Source organism: Simochromis diagramma, unplaced genomic scaffold (assembly GCF_900408965.1).
Source record: "Simochromis diagramma unplaced genomic scaffold, fSimDia1.1 OVJJ01000816.1, whole genome shotgun sequence".
NCBI classification, from domain to species: Eukaryota; Metazoa; Chordata; class Actinopteri; order Cichliformes; family Cichlidae; genus Simochromis; species Simochromis diagramma.
This window is the reverse complement of record NW_024386908.1, coordinates 13724204-13751073: the sequence shown is the minus strand read 5'-3', so window position 1 is coordinate 13751073 and position 26870 is coordinate 13724204. Positions and strand designations below refer to the sequence as shown.

General features: G+C 39.1%; 1 protein-coding gene across 1 annotated transcript in view; it reads left to right on the top strand.

Annotated features, from left to right (window-relative positions):
- Positions 1-26752, top strand: part of ptn (pleiotrophin) — a 58453-nt gene extending 31701 nt beyond the window's left edge. The window contains exons 2-5 of the mRNA XM_040035533.1: positions 12596-12687; positions 14075-14248; positions 18310-18471; positions 25946-26752. Coding sequence (XP_039891467.1) covers positions 12597-12687; positions 14075-14248; positions 18310-18471; positions 25946-26013 — 495 coding nt within the window. The 5' untranslated portion in view covers position 12596 and the 3' untranslated portion in view covers positions 26014-26752. The remainder of the gene's footprint in view (positions 1-12595; positions 12688-14074; positions 14249-18309; positions 18472-25945) is intronic.
- Positions 26753-26870: the final 118 nt, after the last annotated feature.

Sequence of the window (26870 nt, the reverse complement as noted above, 5' to 3'; positions counted from 1 at the left end):
AATGGCTGCAGCGGAGAGGTGTACGATAAATATGGAATATTTTTATTGTAAATTATGCAAATTATATATAAAATTCCGATTCACTTAGAGTGCGTTTCAGTGCTGCTCCAAAATAACTTTGGCCTCACTCAAATGTTCGTGCACAGCATCTTATATTTTAACATTCTCTGATATTTGTTTTAAATGTTTATCCTTGGAGGCAGAACATGGTTTTTTTTCAGCATTTTACCAACTTATCTCTACTTCACTAAAAAGAAAACTTTATTGAAAGTTCGCTTGACTGCTGCAGTGCTCCAGCTGCCAGCTTTCTTTGTGCAACCTTTGTAAAAACATAGTTAGAATATTAGAAACTTTAACTTGCCAATAAATTTTAATACAACTGTAATTTTTCTATATTGCAGTTTCATAACCCTAAAACTTCGGATGACTGGAATTTGTCACAGCGATAGTATGGGGCTCATAATGTTCTCATGCAGCTAATAATATACTGGGGAGATGAGAGGGAGGATAAGCAAATGAATGAGTGTTTGGGGGTATAATATAATACGATCGTCATGATGGAGGCATTCATGCATAAACCGAAGTCTTCAATTTCGTCTGTTTCAGCTCTGATGCTCTCACACAGCCTTTGCCTGCCATCCTTGTTATTATTATTATTTTTTTTGGGGGGGGGGGGGGGTTGTTGGTTTTTGTTAATCATTAAACAAGCCTATTTTACACTGCTCTTCAGACTTAGTTTCATTTTGAAGACTCAGCACACAATACACACAAGCTGAAACACACACAGAGGATGCCACACATGCTGCTTTTGTTCTGGAGCATGGCTCCCTGGAGGCTTCGCTCAGGCTGTTCTGAGAGATACTGTAGTAGGGACCATCTTCACATACCCTCTCCCCCATTGTCTGACCTTTACAAAACACAAGTGTGGCATTTTCCTTTAATCATCTGCGCCTAAACACGCAAGAAACGGTGCCGTGCCACATTTAAGGCATTCTACAGTCCCGCGAGAAAACGATTCACTTTCCTTCAACACCGAACCTGGAGGGATTACTGCACCCAGCAGCATTTTATCAAGCTTTCACTCACATTATTTACTGTGTAGTTATCTACATTTTGTAGATTTTGTAGATACATTTTTGCTCTGTGGGTGTTCTGTTTTTGTTCAGACAAAGGGATCTCAAACTCTTAGGCAGGAAAAGGTTGCTCCTTATAGGGAAGACAGCAAAGTCTAGGTAGAGTGAATCACAACTGAAGTCCAACAGAAAAAAAGGAAAACCAGAGGAGTAAGCGAATAAAGGCAAACCACACAGAGGCACGGGCAGACCTGTAGAGAAGTTGTTAAAAAGGCAGGAAGGAAAGCATACACACTCACAACTAAGAGGCAGAAAAAGTAAACACTAAGGTACACGAGGGAGGTGATCTTACAAGCCAAAGACAGGACCCTCAGCCGTGACAGTGGCTGCATATTGGAGCTATATGCTCGACTGTCCGTGGCTTTCTGCCTTTCAGTTCCTTTCAAAGGCCTTCCTTTGTTTTCCAGTCAATACACTTTTCATTTCATCCGTGCTAGAATCTCTCAAAAGCTCAGCTCAAGGAACACACACAAACAGAGAGACTCCTAAATAAATCCTTTCAATATGCCCTGTGTCTAGGTGAGGCATTCACTCCTCTCCTGAATCACAACTACTGGGATGGGAAAGCCACTCAGAAGTGGATTTTTCTGCCTGACTTTTCCCAAGGACACAGTGTTGTGTTGTCTGTCTACTGAAGATAAACAAAAAAACAATGAACCACACAATGGAAATCTGTCAGTACAGTGGCTTTTCTTTTGTTTTTTCCTCTCTCTCTCTCTCTAAATATCAGATGTGACTTTGGAACACAAATCAATATCCAAGGAGACATTTGTTTTTGCCACATTTTATATATTATTTTTTTGTTTGGAGAACCGATGTCAGTTCAGCTGAATTTTTTTCATGAGGGAGATTTCCAAACCAACAAAACAAACCCCAAACGGTTACCAGAGTAAGTTCAACTCATATCCTATCAAGTGTCCTGAGAGAATATTTTCGTTAGTAAATCCACAAAGTTTGCTCATGTAAGCGTTCCAGGTGAAATACAAACATCTGAACAAATTTTACCTGATAAATGTTACGTGTATAGAGGAAATGTGCGTTCTTAAGAAAACCACACTTCCTGCCCCATTTATGTTTTAACTGTGTCAGCAAACCGTAACAATGGGACATGATTTTTTTATTTCAAGGCTTGATGACGAAATGAAATTAGATACAAAAAAAATGTAGTCCAAATCAAAGCAATGCATGGGCGACATGAAAGGAGGTCAAGGGGATATACAGAAATCGAGCTGGACATGGAACAGGTGCAGTCATGGGTGATGTGCTCTAGAGTTGGATGTCTCGAGACCTGGTCTTGGGCTTGTCTCGGTCGCGACGGACTTTGGTCTTGGTCTTGGATCCCTCGGTCTTGTCTTGGTCTCGCTGTCTTGGTCTTGCTGTCTCAGATCGACATAGTGGTCGGGAGATTTGGAGTAAACAGTATCCATGACACACAACGTAACGTTCGATAATGTGTCACGTGCAAAAGCATCAGCTCTAAGAGCCGTGCTTAGAGAGTGCTTTGTAGTGAATCAGAAGAGTCGACTCCCATTGAGCGAGAGCTGGCTCCTATCTTAATTTCCTTTCGCTGCTCAGCTCTCACACAGTGGCTCAGCTGTGCTCCAATCCCTCCATATTGTGGCCAATCACCTGCGACGATACAGGATAATATCATTATGTGAAAAACAGAGAGTGTGAGAGACGCAACAGTCAAGTGGAGCGTGCGTCTGTCCTCTCAGTAAGTGAGTGAGACAGTAGACAGCAGTGAGGAGGGCTGTGCGAGTGCATCGCAAAAACACATAAATATGCCTGACACCCGTAAACGAAGCAGCAACTGGCTTCAGTTTAAAGACTTTTTTTGGCTCGGTCTCGTCTCGACTTTGTCTTGGTCTTGTCTTGGTCTCGATACCCTCTGGTCTTGGTATTGTCTTGGGCTTGGTTTAGGTGCTCTTGGGTATGTCAAAAGCTCAAGTTCCTCTAGACCAGGAGTCTCAAACTCCAGTCTTCAAGGGCCGGTGTCCTGAAACTTTTCTATTTGTCCCTGTTGCAACACACCTGAATACAATTAGTACAGTGGCTTGCAAAAGTATTCGGCCCCCTTGAACTTTTCCACATTTTGTCACATTACAGCCACAAACATGAATCGATTTTATTGGAATTCCACGTGAAAGACCAATACAAAGTGGTGTACACGTGAGAAGTGGGATGGAAAATCATACATGATTCCAAACATTTTTTACAAATAAATAACTCAAAAGTGGGGTGTGCGTAATTATTCAGCCCCCTGAGTCAATACTTTGTAGAACCACCTTTTGTTGCAATTACAGCTGCCAGTCTTTTAGGGTATGTCTCTACCAGCTTTGCACATCTACAGACTGAAATCCTTGCCCATTCTTCTTTGCAAAACAGCTCCAGCTCAGTCAGATTAGATGGACGGTGTTTGTTCAAGGGGGCCGAATACTTTTGCAAGCCACTGTAGGTCATTAGCAAGACTCTACAGATTTGATTCATGTTACAGCAGTTCATGTGTGAATGAACATGGTGCAATAAAAGTACTTTTAGAAGTACATTTTTTCAAACACTTACATTTACTTGACTTTACTTGAGTAGGGTTAGGGGTTGCTACTTCAACATGCAGTCAAGTTCTATACTCTTGCTAATGACCTACTAATTTTATTCAGGTGTTTTGCAACAGGGACACATGGAAAAGTTTCAGGACACCGGCCTTCAAGGACTGGAGTTTGAGACCCCTGCTCTAGATGGTGACTTCCATATTTGTTCTGAGGCAATTATAAAGGGGTTCATATGGAGATTTATCTTGCAGATCTTAGCCAGCATCAGTTGTATCACTTTATAGTGTTAAGACTACCATAATCCTATGTCCAATCTCATAATACTTCTTTTTTCAAGTGAGAATGTGTTTCATTTAGCATTTTTTCTTATGTTTTAGAAACATGAATAAATACAGTCATCTTATGAGACAAATAGCTAGTGTCAAATCTGTCAGGATGTATTGGAGGGAGAACCTAAACACAGGTCACATAAAAAGGCAAAGTAAGCAAAAAAAACAAAACAGAAATCCAAAAACAGAGAGAGTGATTGATGATGTGGGAAGGAAGCACAGGTGGAAACAATCAAATACAGGCGACTGTAAAGAGGATGGTGCAGACAGTCACAAAGCTGGGAAAGGTGCAAAAGCAGGAAGTAAATTTTATACTAGAGACAGAAAAAGTAACCTTTAAAGTACAAAAGGAAAAAATAGACATGAAAGCTAATAATAAACATGATGATAGAGAAGGCTGAGCAAACTAGAAACACAAAGAAGAGCAATAACACCAACCATGACAAACGTGCCACACAAAAAAGTGGAAAAAAAAAGAAAAAAAAAGAAAATTTTGTGGAGGATCTTGCTTCAGGTGCATTTCAATGGCAACATTGTATCAAGAAGTGTATCATGCCCCCCACTGCCAGCAACATTAATTTGTTGGCAGTGGGGAGCATGATCCAATCTAGGCATTTATGAAAAGAATGAGGGAAGAAAATTGGTATGGGTTTGGCACTTTGCTGCAAAAATGCCTGTATTATTGCACCTATGATGTTGGGCAGATTTGAGGTTGGAGCACTTTTGCAGAAGCGTGATTCTACAGTTTCTGTTTGCTTAGATGCTCAAAGTTGAGTCTCTGTCAGGTTCCAAATTTCCATTTGCACCAATGACGTGAATCAATAATCAACAAAGACAATGCTGCTCAAAATTCTACCTGTTATAATACATATTCATTTATTTTTCTTTTCTTTTTTTTATTTTGAGAGTTGATTTATATTTTTCCACAAACCTGAAGAAGAATATTTTTTATACCACTTCTGCAGAACTGGTTGATAACCCTGTGTGCTTTTTCTCTGTACAGTAGGTGATCCATTACATCTTATAGCAGTGTAATACGTTCCCTGACATTTTCAGACTAAACAGAAAGATTTAAAACTGGCGGCAGGTAAAGTTGCAGTCACAGATGTGCAGATGTGCTTATGGAACACAGATACAGGTAAATGCACATCGCAGTAAAGATGGTTTGTCTTCTCTCAGTTCATCTGTACAGACCTCCAAATACCTGAGTAACATATTTTTAATCACTCTGTAGAAAACTGTGAGTGCTGACTTAGTGTTAACTTTTCTATCCTGTGATCATGTGAAATGTTAAAACTGAAAATAGAGAAGCTAGAGAGGCTAGAAGGATATCGGGGAGCAAAAAGCTTACAGGACCATGTTTTTCCTTCACTGCACATTTAGTTTTCCACATGGGGACACATGAGGAGTGAGTTTTTCATTTTTTTTCTTCTGTTCTGATCGGTTTTGTTCCGTCAGTCAGCTTTATGATATGGAACACTTTTGGCTGTCATCCCTCCTTTTACTTAGCAAATGAAATACAAGAGAGAGTTGTGACTTGTTCCTGTCTGACCTGTTGTTTAACCCTTGTTACGATCTGAAGTACAACTGAGTTTTTGATATTGTGAGCTTGAATGTGGGGACATTAAATTGATTTTCTGACCATTCCATTAATTTCTATGCTCTTTATAATAGTTTGAATATATACTCAAGTACAATGTTCCCAAGTCTCCTGAGGTCTGCACAAAATCTGATTGTCGATCTTTATGGATTTTAAAATATTTTCCAAAAAGATAATGACTTTTGACTACTTGAAGCAAAAAAAAAAAAAAAAAGTTCACTGCATTTGAAATGCTACAATAAAAGATAAAACTTAAATCTAATCTTGTTATTTGTGAGTTTAAATGTGTGCGCATCAGCTTCGCTCTGCTCAATGTCAGTGACTGTATCTGATGATTAGTTGGGACATGTGCAGGGTGTTGCTGTATTTATCACAACTTGTTGTTTGCTTTCATGGCTTGTGTTGTGTTGTGTTGATTGACTATGTGTAATTATTACAAATGAATAATTGCACACCAAATGAAATTCATTGCATGAATTCATTGCATGAATTTCATTTGGTGTTAAAAGCAGCCTCAAAGGCTCAATAACGAACTGGAACTCCCTTTAATGCTGATTGGAACTCTAGATTGGGGTAATTATTCTCTTTATGTTCACAAAAACAACCAACCCATGTGACCCACTTTACTAATTGTCATTACTGCACATTTGGACTAAACTCCTTATATCACAAATGAAAAAAGATTTCCTCTTGAGCAAGTCTAAATATTGAGTGATGAAATTAGAGATAGCCAAAAGTGTCTCCCATTTGGAAAGCGCATCCTTTGATTTACTTCTGGGAGCCAGGAGTTGTTTAAAAATGTATAATTCATATGCAGCTAAGTGATATTAAATGCATACATGTGTCTTATGGTAATATTTGTGTTCATTATAAACACACAGAGGAGCTGTTGCCTAATTGCATGCTCCCCAAATGTATTTATACAAGTTCTCTGATTAGGAATTGGATTGTGAGAGGTTAACAGCTTTAATTAAAGAAACCAAAATCTATTCTTCACAGAAGGGTAATGGTGGAAATCTTTTTTGCTCAGCCGGTACAGCTAATAACCCGAGCAATTCCCCTTTTCTTGGGCCATATAATTGATTCATTAAACTGCTCTCTCCTTTATTCCTTCACTGTTGACTCCATCGCCTCCTGCCTTCATATCAAACGCAACCAAAGGATCCGATCGTATAAATAGATTCTCCTTTATGTTCTCAGCAGGGATTACGTCAGTCCGCGAGAGAGGGGAAAGAGATGGGATGTGTTTTGAATGCGGGGTTATTGTGGAGTGGAGGAGCATCTTGTTCATATTTATTGAAGCATGTGAGGAGTCACTGAAGATCCATCGATCTGTGCCCGGTACTGGCTTTCCTCCTCCTTTCCTTTCACCAGCAAACTCACAGATTTGTTTGGATCAATGGGGCAAATGGTAGGGTTTGATAGGGCTCATTCTTAGTGGCTCATGAGCCACATCAACCACAGGATGTTTCTGATGTTCCAGCTAAAGTAACCCCTTTTGTTGAGGTTTGCAAACATTCACTTCTCCTGTTCCTGCACTGGGGAAAGGCGGGCAGTGAGGGGTATTGTCCAAAGACAACCTTGAGGGCAAAAAAAAATCTCTTATTTGAAAAGCGCCACTTCACTAAACCTTTACTTACAGCAATTTCCTGCCTTCAATATCTAGTTTGGAATCTGGCAATAATAAGTTCGGCGATGATTAATGACTCTTGCTCTCTTGTGTCAGGCTACTTAGGTATCAACTTTAGCTGAACATTAAAATGTCTAAGAATTTTATGATAATCTTTTATAGACTAGACATAAAAGATGGACGTAATATTAAAGTCTGAAATATGAAACCAATCAAAAAGGCTTCCTGCATTTTTCTAATGACAAACAGAAGTGACTTTTCTTCTCTTCTTCAAACACATCTGAATGTAGAGGAAAAAAAACATGGCCTGCTCACTTCACTTTCACTTCATCAACATTTTTCTAATAGGCTTCTACACCCAATGGACATTTTATTAGGTACACCTTACAGTTTAAAATACAGACGCACACAGTCACACACACTCACACATAACATGACATGTCATGTTCAAACACCGGTTTGAGATGATTTGAGCCTTGCGGCATGGCACAGCCAATGACGCAGCCATACAAGGATCCAGGCTTTCATGTTGTTCATGCCAAAAAATGAAAGAAAATGCCAGAAATGAGTCACGTGAGACCAGGGGAAGTTTTTCAATCTTTTTTTGTGCAATTCTGGTGAATCAGTGTGAACTGTAACTCTGTTTCCTGTTCTTAGCTGACAGAAGCAGCACACGGTATCATCTTCTGCTGCTGTAGCCCATCTATTTCAAAGTTTGCTATGCTCTGTATTCAGAGGTACTCTTCTGCATACCTTGCTTAGTGTTAGCTTCATTACTTCCGGAAGCAGCCTGGTATCAACTAGAGATGGCACGATACCACTTTTTTATGTCCGATACCGATATCATAAATTTGGATATCTGCCGATACCGATATGAATCCGATATAGTGTTTTTTAATCAACAAAACTGTTTTTTAAATATCTTGCTGCATTTTGTATAAGTTCATACTCAAGTTTAAAACAACAACTACACTAAAGCTATTCTGTTATACCTGTATGCAAAAAAAAAAATTTCATAGTTCAGCAATACTGATCAATCTGATAAACTTAAACCTACACCATCCTCCCTATTCTGGTATTTTAAAGAGTACTTAGCATAAATATTAAGCAACCTAACTAATAGGGTTCCAACTCCCAGCAACAACAAAAATAAATAAATAAAAAATAGGGAACCACCCCTCACGCTCCACCTCATGATGCTTAATCGATGTAATCAACCTTAATTTGATGCAGTGTGAAAAAAAATGCACAGAAATCAATTCTTTTTCAAGAAATATTAAATAGATTCAACATCTTTCTTCAACAAAATTGCAGACTGCACAGATGGTACCTTCCCAAAGGAAAAAGTACTATAGCTTACTAGGGTATATTAGACTTAACAATTACTATATGCAGTAATGGACTTCTATACATTTTACATCAGATTAAAACTTTGGGTGTAAGATTCAGATAAATATTAAATAATTAAAAGCGAGACATTTTAAATGAGAATAAGAAAGAAAAGTATGTCTTTGTGCCCCCTTTTCCCTGTTAATGCCCTATCGGCCCCCCTGGCTAAACTTTGCTAGATCCGCCCCTGCACAGTTACAGCCGTCAGCTGCGTAGAAAAAGATCCTCGAGTAGAAAGTAATATTAAATAAATTCTAACAACAGCTGATCAAGCTTAAACGTGCTGCTGTTGTTTAGCCGCTGGTTTCCTCTTTCTGGTGCAAAGTGGGCCAAAAGCAAACAAGAGAGACGGAGTCGCGACAGAAAAGCCGATCAGCTGATCGTTAAGCAGTTTCATGATTGAAGTAGCAGCCAGAGAGCAAGAGGCAGTCGCTCGTTAAGCTTAATGCAGGAATGCTTTACAAACATTCAGAGATGGACTTACACACTTGCTTTACTTCTCTCGGGATAACTTTGTCGGAGATGAAATGCCGGGTTGCTAGCGAAGCTCCAAATGCTATCCAGACCACCGACAGGTCCCGCATGCCACAGCCGCTCTATCACGTGATGCATACTGCTCCGACATGCTAACGTTCTGAGGTGAGTTATGGCGTGTTGCAAGTTTTGTGAGGTGCTTTCGTGATATTTAATGGATCGGATTACATTTTTTATTTTTCTCCGATATCCGATCCAGTAATTTAGGTCAGTATCGGACCGATACCGATACGTAATATCGGATCGGTCCATCTCTAGTATCAACAGGGCATTTTCAGTCAGAAAACTACCTCACAATGGATATTTTGTCTTTTTGGGGTAATTCTCTGTAAACCTTAGAGATCGTTTCAGGATGAGCAAGTCCTGAAATACTCAGATCAAGTTAGATCACTTTTCTTCTTCTTCTGATATTTGATTTGACTTCACCTGGTTCGTCTCGAATATGTCGACATGCCTAATTGTATTGAGCTACTGTCATGTGATTGGCTGATTAAATACTTGCCCTGCAGTTGAACAGGCTTATCTAAGAAAGTAGTTGATGAGTGTAATTCTAATTGCAAGTTTCATGTCTTACTTGGAAAAAAAAGTTCCCATTTTAGTAAAATGGGAGTAAAATGGGCAATAAACGAAGTTAAGCATGCAGTGTCCTATTTTTCTCGTTAGATGCACCTTTCATGTTGACCAGTTTAAAAAAAATTAGCAAAAAATTGAATTGCTTAAGATGAGAATTCAAAACAGAACTTTATAAACCAATCAACTTACATCACAGTAGCTATATCCATCCATTATTTGGAGTCTGTATGTATTTGTCTGAATACACCAATTTCCTTTTGGCTACACGGAGGGAAGAGGTGACTTGAGGGACCTTGGAGAATTATGTTTTTTACAAACCCCCATTGGTTCAGTCAAACTATAGGGGTGTGAGTCATGAAAGAAGGCTGGTTTGTGCTCAGGTTGTAGCAGGAGCCGAGTCTTTACCTTTCTGTCAATGTGTAGAGCTGTAGGTGCCTCTGAGCGTAAAGAAAGTGAGAGAAAGCATTTATGGAAAGCATATGCGCTTGTCCTTTAAGACGGCACTTTGGAAGGCTTCTTATCAAAGTCGAACACTGGCAGCACACATGCCTACTGAAGTATAGTCAAATGCTCAGACCCATCCATCCATTATAGGTGCTGTCATGCTCTGAAAACAGGTACAGTGACTTTCATTTAAATTATTAACTTCTCGAAGAGGAAGAACTTGTCTCCCAGGATCCACTTTCTACAGAGGAAATGGTTAAGTCAGCTCAATTCCAGGACATATTTTTACTTTAACTTGCTGTATGTAGTGCTCATTCAAAGTCATCTGCCATGTCCCCTATTATTATGCCTGCACTGCACCAAAAGCCTATCATTCTTTGTGTGACTAACTCAGGGAACGGCTTTCTTATCTTTTGAAAGGCCACAATGCCTTTTTCTTGGAAAATGATCTTTATCAGTGAGCTTTCATTGGGCTTTCTCTATGAATCTTTTAGAAATCATTGTACATACTTCTTACAGTTGGGATTCAAATTTTTTTCCCCCCTTTCATACTTTGGGTTATGGAGATGAATAGTTGTGGACCTCTTAAAAACTGGGAGACGGAGTCTGAAGTATTTAATCAAAACGGGGCTTCTCTGTGAGCTGAGCACTCAGTAAAGTATAAAAACAATCTGCTAGGCAAACTACAGGCACTGGCATAAGGTCCATTATGAATTTCAGAGAAGTGCTGGAAGACATTAACTCCGGGATAAAACTTACTTCAATAGCAGCAAATAATTAAATATAACATTTGAATGCCTTTACATTTCAGAGGCGCTCACTGCCATAGACTCAACTTATGTGGAATCTTAAGTGAGTGAAATGAAAAGCTGAGAATGCACAATAGGATGGACGGCTCAGATCCAGCTCGTGATTAATTAAAAAGGACAAATGTATATTATTTCCCTGCCAGGCTGAACTGTTCTACAAGAATTCGAGCCCAGAGGAGCGTTTCTGGCGTCAGACACTTTGTAATTGCTTCAGTCTCATGCTGTTTCCCCCTCAGAGAGTGCTGTCGGCTAGAGGATCTCACTCAGAAAAAAAGGAGAGGGCAGTAGAGCAAAAAAAAAGTAAGCTTTTTGCAGCAATTTCATCTTAGTGCATTAGGCTAGTGGTAGTGACAGTAACAGCTTTCTGCCAATCCAAAACCAGCAGGAGGACTAAATAAGGTCGGGAAATATGAAACATGGCTTTAGTTTGATTTATGAAATCATAAATCAGCTAGATTTTGAATCTCTAATGTCAGCTGCACTGGACAAAAATGAGGCAGATGGCTAAATTTCTCAACAGTTTCAATAATTGTACAGTGGCTTCATGATGGAGGTCACCTCTGCTTCCTTGCTCTTTTCTTGCTGCAGGTATAATCTTTTCTTGAGCAAATGTTTTGCACCTCAGTAAGCCTGGACTCAAAGCATCTCGCGTCTCTCGAGCCTCTGGGAATATTGCATTTTATGATGGCAAAAAATAAGAATACCTGTGAATTTCAACAATGATTGTATCTATATTAAAAGAAAAAGAACAAATATGTTGTGCTATATGTTGTACATGTGTTGGCTGAGTAATTTGGGCATCTTATTATATCTAATTAGGCAGTACAACAATGAACTCTCTCATTCAGTTAGTGTGGGTCAGATAATTATAAATTATGGGCTATTTACAGTATATTTGCATCCATCAGTAAAGTGACCAGAAGGATCAACTTAACTTGACTGACAATCCAAAAACAGATTAAGTGAGAAACTCAATAACATTTAGGATTCTTTCTTTTGGGTGTAGAAAAAGAGAATTTTGACATTAAATTTGACATAAATGAAATCCGTATAGTGAACATTTCACCAACACCGAGACCAAATTACTTTGAGTGCAGACAAACAAAATGTTGATTTCAGACCCCAGCACTGTGGGGCTAACATGAAATGAGATTCTGCAGGATGTTCTTGTTGATCCGTGTGATGGGTGGCTGCGTGACGATTGCTTTTCAGGTGTATTTTCTTTTAAATCAGAGCTTTGAAATGTTAGAACATCCCCTCCCACATGCATACATGGAAACCTAAGGGTATTCAGAGCACAGGCAGCATGGAATGGAGAAGCTGAGGAAATGATGGTTGCAAAGTGGCTTGCAGATATATGCCAACTGCCTATAGGATTCAAAGAATAAAATGATCTGAGCTTTAACTGATGTGGAGTGGCAATGATATCAGATTATCTGCTGGGATTGGGGTTTTGTGTCCTGTGTGAACTAAGGGAGTGGATTAGCTGACTATAGTTGCATTTTAAGGAACACAGAATAATTGCTTGATGTTGATCTGTAACATTTAAACCGTGAAGAAGTAGGATTCTCCTGCTAACAGATGTCTTTTTGGGACTTTCAGAATGAATGGACAGAAGCAGTGGACACGGGTGGCAATAGCACTCCTGGTGCTTACAGTGATTGCAGCTGAAGGAGGCAAAGCAGAAAAACAAGGTGAAACCTTCAAACTTTTAAGTATACTTGTCAGAAGATAAAGAGGGAAAAGTGTTAGTTAACCTTAAATTAAGCAGTGTGCATGCTGTCACATTTCACTGTCCTGTTGAACAACCAATTTAGTCATACAAAACTCTTCAAAAAATACAAATATAATTTTTAAAATACAACTTTGAGGATAAAATAATTGGTCTCCTATGAGAATTAACAAGAGACAAATAGGAATAATTTGCAATAAGGAACAAAAAAAAGTGGAGTAATCCCGCTTGGGTAAAGAAAACACATTTAACCTAATTTAAATTCAGGGGAAAAAAGTTAATTTGCATTGGAAATTAGTGCAAACACCTAAACTCATTACAGCCGCCTTAAAATAATGTGATACAGTCCTAAAGGGGGTACTTTAACAGACGAACATCCAACCATCCATCTATCCTTCCAGTTTCTACCATCTAACAGAAGTTGGTCTGCAATTGCAGAAGGCTAAGCAAGGAATTCATAAACAGAAGATTTAATAAATAAAAATCACGAGCAAGATTGATGTAAGACCTAAATCATATTTCACTGTGGGAAATAACTTCACAGCTGATGTTAAAATCTCAAGTTTTGACAGAATACAAGATAGAATACAAGATAACAGAATCACGCGGGTGTCTGGCTGAACACGCACCATTTCAGGAGTTGACATGAGTAATGGAGAACCATGTTATTGGAATACTATATTATTTGTTCTATATTCATTTATTTTAAGAAATTACAAACAAAACAAAAGGAAAACACACTTTGTTTGTCCTAAAATACACAATGAACAACAATCAAGGGGTGTTTGAAACACTATTTCATTTAATTAACAATTTAAACTTTCCCCTTTTTTGGAATACTTGCTACTAAACTCAGCTTAAAAGAAGAATTAAAAACAGCCTTGCTTTTTCAGACAGTTCTTCACCAGTTTAGGTCAGCAGTGTATGAGTGCACTGTGAGCTCTCATTAACTTTTGGCAGCAAGTACAAAAATCAGTGTAATAGAACAAGCACTATCATCGGTTTAGTCTATGTTTTAGATTACCCTCAGTGGAGCTCTGGCCCTCTCACTTCATTAAGTTTCAGTTGTTTTATACTGATAGAAGTAATACAACCTGTAGCTACTAGCCTTAGTGGAGATGACCTGATGAGTTCACATCTCGCTAAATTCATGCCTCGAGATTTGATTCCTTCTGTGTTGTCTTGGGACCCAAATATGTTGTTTTAAGCCTAAAAGTAGTGACATTTGTTGTCTTTTGTCAGGTATTGTGAGCAGCTCTTTACAAGATCTGTAAACAGACGTTCATGGGGATTCCTGCTCAGCGCTATCTATTTTGATGTTGTGTTATAATATGGATGTGATTCTACAGGAAAGAAGGAACGCAAGTCAGACTGTGGGGATTGGCAGTGGAGTGTGTGCGTAGCCAACGAAGGGGACTGTGGACTTGGCACCAGGGAGGGAACGCGCACCGGCACTGACTGCAAGCAGACCATCAAGACCCAGCGCTGCAAGATCCCGTGCAACTGGAAAAAGAAGTTTGGAGGTGATAAATGTTCACATGTTGTTTTGTTGAAGTAGGAAAAGAAGGATCTACTTTTCCCAGTAGAATTTAGAATACCTACTGTTTTAGGTTTTTAAATAATTTATGCCTTCTAAATGACCCAGGACTCCCCTCCTTCTGTACAAATACATGGATGCCATCCATCTCCCACCACGTCTCCCGATGATTTATTGTGGCCCGTCATTTACACAAACAATGGTCCCATTTTCAGAATAGGAATGAGTAAGCTAGCTAATTAGAGGTACAACAAAAACATCTATGCAGTGTATATAATATATTGTCATGGAAAACATAGGAATACTTGCCCGGCATTGTCATTTTCTTTTTTGGGCTTGAGACGGTGAGGCTTTTACAGCCGAAATGTCTTGCAGTGACAAGCCTGGAGGACATTTGTTCCCACAGTAAGGCCTGTCAGGCAAGAGCCTGCTGCTCTGCAATGAGCCTGTCACGAATGATGAACACACTGCAGGAAATAATGGTGCTAACTGGCTACATAGATTACTGCAAGAAAAGTTTTGGAGGAGTGGTGTTAAGTTTCACGTCTGCGTGTTTGAAACTGTGGAAAGTTAGTTTAGAAAAGAAACAAAATTAAAAGTGTGAATTGCCCCTCTTGGCTGGAAATCCTGCAAAATGCGAGCAGTGTGGTTTTAAGTGTGGATACTTTTGTACTTGAAAAAAAATGGATAACAGAACCTGTAAGAATAGGTGTGAAAAGACCCTCTACTTCAACCCTGGCTGTTAGCTGCAGCATATCCAAATATAGACCTAAGTAAATTGTCTGTTTGCCATTAATTAATATACTATGTTACTAGTACACTTATTATCTAAGCTCTAGTAGGTAGCGTACTCAAATAAGGAGCTGTATTATATGCCTTTAGCTATGAAGTCTTAAAAGAGACATGAAAAACTGGGATTTTTTTTTTTTTTTAGTATAGTTCTAAGAGTCCTGAGCATGAAAGATTTGACATCCCATCTGGCAAAACTCTTACATCTAATTAGAATACTAAGACCCAAAAGACCCTTAAAAACCAACTAGTGAAAACTAGGTTAACGTTGGTTTTCCAGTTTGCAGCACACAGCCCAAACTGTTCTTTGCCTCTTGCCAAAGTATAACACAGTGATGCGAGGAGAATAAATATTAATATAAGAGGTGGGCACAATATTGTAAAACTGGGGTTTCCAGCAGCATGACACAAAAAAGACGAGTACCTATGGGACTGGTGACCAAGGTAACAAACACAGCAGCTAATGGGTCTCATTATAATAAACCGAAAGAGATAAGTCATATGGAGTGCTGAAGTGGCTGATACAATATGAATCCACAGAAAGCAGCTATGTGAGAGCTGAATGGAGAAGAATTACTAGGAAGTAGAAATATTTGGTTCCGTGGTGCATTTCTATAAAACGGTTAGCGTATGCAGGTCTTTCATAGCACAAAAACACAAGCACATTGCTTCTTTATTAGGTGGAAATGAAAATGTATGAAAGTAATTAAAATTAATAAATAACTGGATCTCTTATTGCCAGGAAAGGGGATTAATGGTTAGTCATAGAACAAATTCTTCCCACTCCATATAATATATGACCATCCCCATGTACTCATATGTCATACAACCAACACAAGCATGCAATATTTTTGCAAAAGTCTCAAGACATCACTTGTTTCTTTATATATTGCTCAGAAAATGGGAAAATGTTGCAGTGATGAAATGTAGACGTGCACATACAAGAATATACAGTATATAAGGGAAAACCACCAGTTTATACCATCCTTCTTTGAATGTTGGCTGCCTTTTTCTCTGTTCTCTGTCAGCACGATCTTACATTGCTTCGATAATGTTATTTAAGCTCTGGGCAGACCAATCCATGACTGACAGTGCTCCATTGTATGTTTTTCTATCCAAGCATGCTTTTCTATACTCATAATTCGATCAATTCTAGCAAACAACACTGTCTGAAATGGAGCCCTAAACTATGACAGAGCCTCCACCATGTTTTTACTGTACTGTACTGTTGTACCTCTCTCCTGACCTCCTGTCCTCCATACATACTCGTGATGATTAGAAACACACATTTAAAATTGAGATCTATCACTCCCCAAGACATTTTGTCACAGTCAGTCCAATTCTTATGCAATTTAGCATATCTCAGCCTTTTCCCTTCCTTTAAATGACTGACAGGCACACTTCCTCTGAGACCATTTCTGATGAGTAGATGGATCAGGTAGTCATCAGAAATGGCCGTGTCTCTCAGGTCCCGTGTCAGGTCTTTGCTGCATTTCTTTTCCAGCAAAAGACACGACTTTCACATACCATTCATGTTTTTTTGAGCTATAGCAAGTTTTCAGTTAATAGCTTTTAGGAATCACCTTGTTGGTGCAAAATTGCTTATTTTTATCTGTCACACTGTGTATTATCTTTGGCATTTTATATACATTCAACTAAAAAAAGAGAAGAGAGCAAATGATGTGGTTCTTTGAAAAAGAAAGGTGACTTTTTTTTATCCTTGAAATATTTATAGATCAGTATTAAATAGCTTGAAAAACCAAAAAAAATTCCTTAAGACCACTTTAAAAATGGGAAAAAATCTTGTTGGAAGCAAAATATAAGGAAATTAGGATGACTCATGACCACAGTACTGTACATAAAATTTATGTGCATATTTTTTAAGATTTTGAAAGCAAGAAGGACTTAAACTAGAAATCATTCCAGAAATAAAGAGTATGTGATATGAAGAATAGATGGTGGGGATGATCTTAGTGATGGTGAAATGTATGAAACAACATCAAAAGCAAAATGTTGGCTGTTTCACGAAGATATTTCATTTTGCATAGATGCTGTTTCTATCTGATGGCACTCAAGTTTCTTTAGGCTCTGTAGAAATGAGTTAGGACTGAGGTCTTTTTCACTGCTTAACAAATTATATTCAGTGATTTGAGACTTTGGTTTAATGAATAGTCATGAGGGGGTGTTTTCACACTTTTGCAACCATCATTTTTGCCAGCACAAATACTGTGTGTTACACTGTATGAAACACCTTAAAGAATACATGAGCTGCCTGACAAATTCCTGGTAGTCAGCGAGGGAGCTCTCTCTCCAAGACAATTTACAGCTGTGGAGGCATAGGGTTTTTAAAGTTGGTTGCTCAGGAAGTCCCTGTAGGATTCTTGCAACAATGGCCCTGTCACTCCCCCTCTTCGCTCTTCGCCCCTCTTTTCCTCGCCCCTTCTCCCACCTCTCCCCTCCTCTGATGAGCACCTTGGGATCTCAGAAGCAGTGACAAGGGCGCTGATGCTTTGATGAGAGAGGAGGCAGAAGAATGAGTGTCACATCCTCGAGGGAACCCGGCTAGACTGGGGAAAAAAAATTAATGGAGAGAGATAAGTGGGACATGGACATACAGTACATAAACAAACACTAACGTACACACGCCTGCATGCTTTTCAAACCAATATCCGTAACATACAGTGCATTAGCGACTGTTGCCATCCGTCTAGAGAAATCATGCACTTCTTTTGGTTGAATTTAAGTTGTTTAAAATGTATGATGAAATGAAAGCACCAGCAAGACCTCGCCCCAAACATCACGAATATGTAAATATGTAAAATTGTCCTCCTCTAAAATGACATCTATCCGGGAGCCAGGCTCTGCTTGATTACATTCATCTTTTAGAAGGTTTCATCATATCAAGAATATGAGACTCAAACTGTGAAGCATCACCGACTCCAGCAGGAAAAAACATAAACACACTTTACTTTGTTGTTAAGAAAATGGTCTCATGAAGGCACTTTGCGAGCGGTGGACAGTTTCTCTTGATGGAAGAGGGTAGGCAACTGCTCATCAAACACCCATTCAAAGTCAATGACTCAGCACTCCCCAGGCTCAGAGGCTTGTTACGGTCACTGATTACAATGAACTCCTTTTAAAAACAAATGTAAGATGTGCAGGTTTCCTTTCTGATCCCGTCCATACCATTCTTTCTTCGAGCGACTTCACTAACAAAAAGCAGGTGATTTAAAGTCTGATGTCTTTTTTACTTGATAGGTGAATGCAAGTACGACTTCCAGGCCTGGGGGGAGTGCGATCTGGCAACGGGCAAGAAGAACAGAACGGGAGTGCTAAAGCGAGCGCTCATGGACGCGACCTGCGCTGCCACCGTCACAGCCACCAAGCCTTGTGGGAAAATCCCTAAAACCAAGCTGCAAGGTAAGATGACAGAAATAAAACATTTGCTGCATAAAATGCAACTCTCCCATGTTGAGCTGGTCACGAAAGGTGGGATGCACTAAAGTTGTTATGCTGAATCACCATGTCCAAAAATGTGATATCTTGTACTACTCATTTTGTTGCTATTACTTTTAAAGAGATTAGCTTTTTGGTAAAAATCGTTCCTTGATAGTTAATTACAATGTCATATCTAGTGTCTCGTATATCATTATTATTAGTTATATAGAGAGGGACGTTTTAAAATAAAGGTTTTGTTACTGATCCGAGAGCGTGCTCTACTCTAAAAATGAATGCGACTCAAAGCAACTGGCTTGTCAGAAACATGCATGTGACGTTTTACATTGGCCCTATGACATCCAAGAAGTTATCTATGATCTAATATAAAGTAATTAATAATATTAGCTAAATAAACTTTCCATATTAGTTAGGAGGGTGTTACTTTAATGTGTAATCGGTAAATATTTAACATTTCAATTAGAAATACATCAAATGTAGTATTTCCTACCTTTTGTATTTTTTAAAAAACAAGGTTGTTGATTAGCAGCTAAGCTCAGCAGCTTCTGATGACTCACATTGTACAGCCCATATTGCATCTTTGAAGTTACTGGAAATGAAATTCCTTCGCTGGCTAAGTACACCTCCAGTTCCAAGACTACACCTTGTGGGTGGCTAATGAAAGCAGAGAGACGAGCGTGTTGTAAACCCTCCATTAAATTCCCAGTAAGACAGAATACATGCAGATCCCAAAATAGTCTGAGTAATGGAGCCTTAGTGGAAATTTCAAATTGTAATCTCTTTTCCTCAAAGCAGTCACAATTCTGTTGGCTACCTACCCGTGAATATTTACTCAGTCTGTGGAACATCTCACTAATGAATGAAGGAATCTGTGTTTGTATTTCTTGGCCTTTTTTCCCCTCGACAACTGCTCTTTTAAACAACTTCAGACCACAACGTGCACTCACTTTGACCACCAGCCCTACACCTGCCAAGTATGTGTAAGGCTGGTGCCAAGTACATCAAAAAAATTCTACAAATTCCAGTGAGGCTCAATTAGTCCAGCTATTATAAGATCTACTGGTTTGCTGTTTTAGTTTCATCTGACAGCCTTATTTGGTATGTGTAGGAAATAGGGGTGTACAGAAAAGTGCACCGCTTATTGGTTAGAATTTAGCGTGCTAATATAGGAACTGTCTGCTTCCTATTATATAACTTGTACCTAAAAGAAAATGCCAATTCAAAATATTTACAGAAGGAATCAAAATATCATCGTAAAATATAAATCTGGGGTGAAATTAAAGCAGCACAAAGCCTTTTTTACAAGCCACGTTCATAAACTTCCTTCAATATTTGTAATGTAAGACAGATCTGTTGAAAACCACCCTACGTACAGCACTGGCCTTTTTTGGGCTCGTTTGAAAACTGTTTACTTTCCAGGAAACTCACATGATATTAGGTTGGTTTAGATCAAAAGCCAGACCCACGCAGACACGTGGTCTATATGAAAAATCATTCCGGGACTTTCACTGTTAGATCACTGTAAATAGTTACGGGCAATGTCAGATCACTTCGTTTTTGTAATTAATCGTAGCTGAAGGGATGCTTACCGCTCAGACCTCTTTGTTTCTTCTGCCAAAGTGCTTCGCTGTATCCTGACACGTCCGCACATTTGCCTCTTTTGTTTGTCACGACACATGGGTCAAAATCAAAGGCAAAAATACTTGGGCTTCATTTTAAGTAGGACGGATTGGCGTCAGTAGAGTAGTACAAAGTATGTATCAAGGTATTTGGGAGAATGAACTAATTCTATCCTCGTTGTGATAATAACTGTGTAAATTCAGGAGATATTTATCTTGTCTCCGGCACATCTCAGACTGATTGCATCTCCGCTAAATCCAGCAAACCCTTGCAAATGATTTAATCGAGGCAAAGCCAGCTGTGATTCAAATTTATATTCAATCTGCCATCAGTATGATGGAAACCCTCTTACTTAAGTGCTAAGTTGGAGCTGTGAAAGACAGTGTTAAAGCAAGGGTGAATAGGTTAACTCATTATTCAGCTATAAGTACAAGCTTTTAGCTTTCTTCAGTCATGTATAAGACACTAAACTGAGGAATACTTTTGGCCTCCATTTCACAGAGAATGTGGGAATTAATCAGTTTATAGAACATTTAAGGAGCTATAAGATACAAGGTAATTAGAAAATCTGAAAGAAACATGGAATATCTACAATATATCCCTGCCTGCTTGAAAAATTGAGGCAAAACTGTTGATGAGAAGCACTCGATTCATTCCAAATGAGTTGGTGCTTTTTGTCAGTTTTGTAAACAAGGATGTTCCATTGTCCAAACAGAATTATAATGAGTACAAAATATTGCCAGTGGCCATAAACGGCAACCTTATCACACTCCCCAGATGCCACATGTGCACATGAAGTTTGCACATACAGTTTACTTAACCTTACCATCGCTTTATCAAACAACCACAGTCAGGCGAAGTCCCGCTCTGCAAAGATAAGACAATGTGAGCACTTCTGAGAGACCCTCTCAGTGCAACACGTCTGCCGCTGCAGTGCTGTGAAATGTTGCACATCTGTCTGCAACACTGTTTGTCTTAAGATTTTTTGCCACACACTATTTGACTTTCAAAAGAGGGAGTCAGTTGAGTATTTCTCTTGGTAGCACATTGTTAATACATTGTGACAGTAGGAACATCTTGAAGAGATGCACTCTACTTACCATCTCTCACACTTTGCAGCAAGTATATGATACTTTTAAACACGTAAAGGTGTATGTGGATTTATATTTAGAAGGTATAGAAAGTAATTGGATGCATTTTGTTCAAAATAATATTTTACTTAATGTGAAATTGAATGTGTGCTCATTTATACTTCTCAGACCTTCATCTATCTGTGCAACTATGGACATGCAGGTTTTTTTCAGTTTCTTGAGTGTTTCATAAGGAACCAAATGATTAATTTACATAATTAAACAAAATCAAATATGACTTCCTCATTAAATTCTTATCAATCGTTTAGAGATGCTTGATTATATCCACATTAAACATGTAGACAATATCACTGCACATCAGTTCAAGGCGCAGCGCAAGTAAAAAAGTGCAGCATGTATTTAAATATAGTCTGTGACTGTGTCAAAATCTATTTGTTTAGCAGTCATGTGTGCAGCACCGCATACCTGCACATCAATTAAAGCCAGATGCACGGATGCGGTGTGACAACCTAAGAGGTGTGAGAGCTGAGGGCAAAAGAGATGCAGAGCAAGGATGACAGGGGCAGACGTGAAGGGAGGCAGTTGGGAAGAGAGACTCGATATCTGTGCGAGGTGTGATATCCCATGTCTGCCAGTTGGAAGATAAGCCTTGGGAAACAGGGGAGCTACTAGGAAACAGAGAGGGGGTGCTGTGCACAATAAGGTTCACATGGTAGGGGGAATTGTGCATGCTCTACTCTGTGAGTCAGGGGATGGCAGAGATACAGTCCACAGCAGCAGAATCAGAGGGCTTATGAAAAGGGAAAAAAAGACCCTGAAAAACAAACAAACACAGAAATGTTTGCCTTAGAGAGACAAAGTGAGAGAAAGAAGAGACCATCTAACCCCCAGCTGGGAGAACATGTCTGCCCAGCCAAATATGTAATCCTGACCAGCCACTTTAGGTTTAGGAGATGCAGCCGGGTTTTCCCTGAGTGCAGCAGGGTTGCTGCTGTGGCGGCAGCATCTGTCATTTGCAGATTTTGAAGGAGACAATGGTAAGAGGCACCTTGGGAGCGATCTGAGATCCAGAGTTGCGTGTCTTTGCTGTCTAGTCCAGGTGAAACACGGACCCTCTGGAACGAAAGAGAGAACAAAGACTGACAGAAATGAAACATTATGAATACCTGTAGAAATCTCAAGGTCCCCACCTTCTCTTTCAGCACAACACTGAGAGCAGTGCGTGAGGGAGTCTTTGCATGCCAAAGTTGATTTCAGGTAAAACAAAAGGCTTTGTTAGGAGAAATCTGGCATCTCTGGATCTTCTTGGAGTGAATTTGCTTCTGCCATTCATCTTGAACAGACAGGAGGTGTCCTCATTTTTAAGTCAAAGACATGCATTTACAGCCACATATGGTTGTGTTACTGAACTCAGGATTACTGCCTCCAAAAGGCGAAGAGGCATAGCTGCGAAAACTGAGGTTGAGAGTGGTCAAACTTTATAATTGATAAAGTTGTAATAAGTAATAAAATGCCTTTTTATTCTTTTTTATGACATTTTATGACACCGATGGCATGTGCATCAGTGTCATACTCCAGCTCGCTTGCTTTAGCTGTCTAAGCAGCTCCACCTCAATGAAAGTCTGAGAAGCAAAACAATTAGAATAAATTATAAAACAAAAAACTTGATAATACTGTGTCCTTAGCTACTGTTGGAATAATGTTTTAATTAGAAAATAACACAGAAAGTTTGATCAAATGAGGGTGAAAAGGTGGATGTCAAATAGTAACATTGCATTTCATTGAGGCGGAGCTAATTTTTACTTTGTGATTCAATAACGTGGAGCAGTATCATTTTCTTCCTGTGAAGCAGAAGTATAAAGTAGATAAATAGTTTACAGTTATCCTATATCATTAACTTAATATGCAAGTTTTACTTTAATATGTGCATTTTTATTAAGTGAATGCAAAAAGCCTGAAATTTGTGCAAATATGTAGCCACTGTGTTTTGGCTCAGGGCAGATTGGAGAAGGCAGCAAGGGTCTGATTATGAGTCTGTGTCAGAGGCAAAAAGAAGCAGAGTCATGCAATGTGCAAATGCAGCAGAAAGTACTCCAAACTGGCATAAGAGTCCACATCTCATATATGGAGCTGAGAGAACAGCATGACAATAAATCCTTTTCTTCCATCTCTCTCTCTCCAGGGAGCAAAATATGCTGACACAAAACAGCAGGGAGATGAAGAGAGAGAAAACATTGAAACAAATAAAAAAAACAAGTAAACAAATGGCATGGAAGAGTAATTTCTGTATTTGCAGGGGCGAGAGCGCTTTGCATGTCAAGATTCTTATGCCAGTGGAAGTTTGCAACTGAGATGACAAGAAGAGATTTTCGGCTTTTTCCTGGTAGTGCACGTTGAGAATGTTAAAAGGCTGAAAGGCGGCTCGAATCTCATTGGTAAAGCAAGCCGTGTCGGAGTTTAGAACTGCTTGCCAGCACGTTATTAGGCTAAGATAATTTCTTAATGTAATCTCTCCAAACAAAAGTGCACAAAGTGAATGCATACAGAATCACAATGTAGCTTTTCTGTATGTTACTGTCCCTGCGGGATTTCCAGACATCTTATAATGACAGTCATTTTCATCACACACCATCACTTTCTACTTTGCCAAGGTCACTTCTTTTGTTTAGACCATGTGCTTTGGATGCAGATGGCTGACATCGCCGTTCAACGTGTCCTAAGCTGGACAAATCTTGCTTTGAAACACGATTTATAGTCAGAGATTAGACATGCCAAACACCTAAGAACTTCAAACATGTAGAGGATGATGAAAAGTGCAGAAGGAGCAAAATGTATTATTTTTATTCAACATTATCCATGTGCATTTTTCACACCAGCCATTTTAACTTGTCATCATGGGGAAAGCACAGGTGTTACTAACAATATTAAGCATGGCTTTGTTCCTTTGAAGTGTCCAGATGAGTCACGGCAGTGCGGCTACCTTGACAGACTCATGGTTAGGTTGTAGCATTTTCAAAAACCACTTTCAGAGAGGGAGTGCAGATGCCACTGCACTGTCTGTATTCTAAAACAAGCTTTGATATGCGCACAATTAAAGACTGGATCTTTTTTTATAAATAAGGCTTTAAGGCCCTGTTATTGTGCTAAGTCAGTTTGCTGAGACGCTTCCAAGCACAATATTCATAGCTCTCTGAATTCTCCACATAAGTAACATTTGCTTCCAAATTGCTAACTAGACATATGGTGCTCTTTAAGAGCTGTGATTTGTTAAGATACATCCATCCATTCTCTTCTGCTTATCCTTATAAGGGTCGCAGAGCCTATCCCAGCGATCATAGGGTGAGAGGGAGGGTACACCCTGGACAGGTCGCCAGTCTGTCGCAGGGTTTACACAGAGAGACAGATAACCACACACGTTTAGAATCACCTATTAACCTAACTGCATGTCTTTGGACACAATATAGTATTATGTAATACTCATAGTGAAAACATTACATTTGATGAGTACTTGCCCTATAGCTGTTGGGATTGGCTCCAGCTCTCCCGTGACCCTGGATTGGATAAATGGCTAAGGAAATAGATGAATTTGCACAGGCCAGTTTTGCTAACATACATAGTCACCACCCAAAGCTCTGTTCTGAGCCAGGAAAAACTCTGGAGCTCACTGCTGCTGCACACTTTCAAAATGCTTTGGCTTAGCCTGAAGTAAATATAGTAGTCCTAAATTGGCATTTATACATTTTACTTCTCACTGACAGAATGCTTGCTGCAAAACAGAGCGAGTGTTGGGATTCCACAGAATTGTCATTTGTCCTTCTGAGGTCTCTTGTTTTATTGCCTGTATCCACTTTGTCTCCTTAAGGCTCAGTTTTTCGGTTCAGCAGCTTGCAAAACTTAGTTCTGGGTTCTTTACCCTTGTGGTAGTGCACCACACCACACTGTGGCTTTTAGGCATTTTCTTCCCTTTTTTCTATTTTTTTTGCAAAAGCAGTCTTCATATAGAGCAAAGTCAGTCGAGAGCCATGAATTGTTTTCCTGTCTCTATACGCACATGATTTAAAAAAAAAAGGCTGTATTTATTGTCCAGTGAATTTCAGTCATGATTTGTTTTATTTCCACCTGTAATGTTCCCAATATGACTTGGCAGAATATGTTCTAATGAAATGAGCCATTTTCCTGCCAAACAACCATTTGCACAGATGTTAGATGTGGTACTTTTAGACATATAACATCTGCGCGCTAAAATGCGAAACATCAAAGTTGTAAAATGATAAGACACCAACAATTTGGCTAAGAGATAGACATACATGGAGCCACGCAGATACAAACAAAAATAAACAGCACAGCTGAATGACCAACACACAGCTAGGCAGAAGCTAGCTGTCCAAACCTCTGAGGGTTGTGCTCTATTTCTGTTTACCAGAGTGGAGAGGCCATAAAGCAGAAAGAAGAGCCATGCACTGTGGCTCCTGTCATGGCAGCCAGGTACCAAGCCACTGTTGCGGCAAGTTGATAAGGTGGTTTTTCATGGGGTACAACCCAGGCTGCCAAATCAATCCCCAAGAGAGCACAGAACTACAATCGTCACAGCACAAAATGTGAACTCTGGCGAAAAAAAGATTAAAACTCATACAGTTAATACATTTTGTTACCGAGCACAGGTTATCTTAACTTTTCACAAAAACTTGTAGAGAAACTGTCAAATTTTAACCTTTTTATCCTTGCAGATGCAAAGAAGCAAAAGAAGGAAGGCAAGAAGCGAGAGCGCACCCAAATGGCTGATGAGCTTGTTTGAGCCGGTGAAGAAGGAAGAAGACAGCGGAACAGACGGCCCTATTTCAACATGGTTCCTCTTTACGTGTCCTGTAGGTTGACTGTAGGAGCCCGTATAGCTTTGACAAAAATCAGTCAGAAGATGACTCTTAGTGACCACGTTTTACTTTTTTCTTCTTTCTAGCACCTGAGGAGAAAGACTTGTATGTTGCAATAGAGGATGTAATACAATAGAGATAAATAATCAGATTTAATTAGTAGCATTCCCACTTAATGATGTTATGTCTAGAATTATTTTCTCAAGGGCAAATTGCTTAGGATTTGTCTTACAGTTTCACATAGCATAACCCTAATTTGGAAAACTCTTTGATCCATGCCCAGACTTAATAAGTCGGTTTGTTAAAACTGAAGCTATGAAAATGTTTACTCAATTAATTTGAGCAAAAAAAAAAAAAAAGTCATGAATTTGCAATTTGTGGCTCACTTTAATTATAATTCTTTTTCTTCCTGAAAAAATATCACCGAATAAACATAAGATAGTTTTTTTTTTTTTTTTTCTCCTGCTGCTCTGTTGTACCTCAATTTATTATACTCACTGGTTGTAACTCTCCATCTCTCGGTTGTAAAAAAAAAAAGAACGAAAAAAACAAAACAAAAACGAGTCCCCACTGTGGTAGCCCTTCGAGTTAACATCCTCTCTGTTTCCTGGTACATTTCCAAAAGTTAAAAATGAATAAAATAAAATTCAAAGTTAGAAAACACACCAACAGTGTTTGTGTTTCATCCTGTGCTTCCCGTTAATCAAAAACCTCCAAATTTCAAACACGTTTCGTATATTTTTATTCGAATTTCATTCCGAGAGGATATGGCACAATGTAA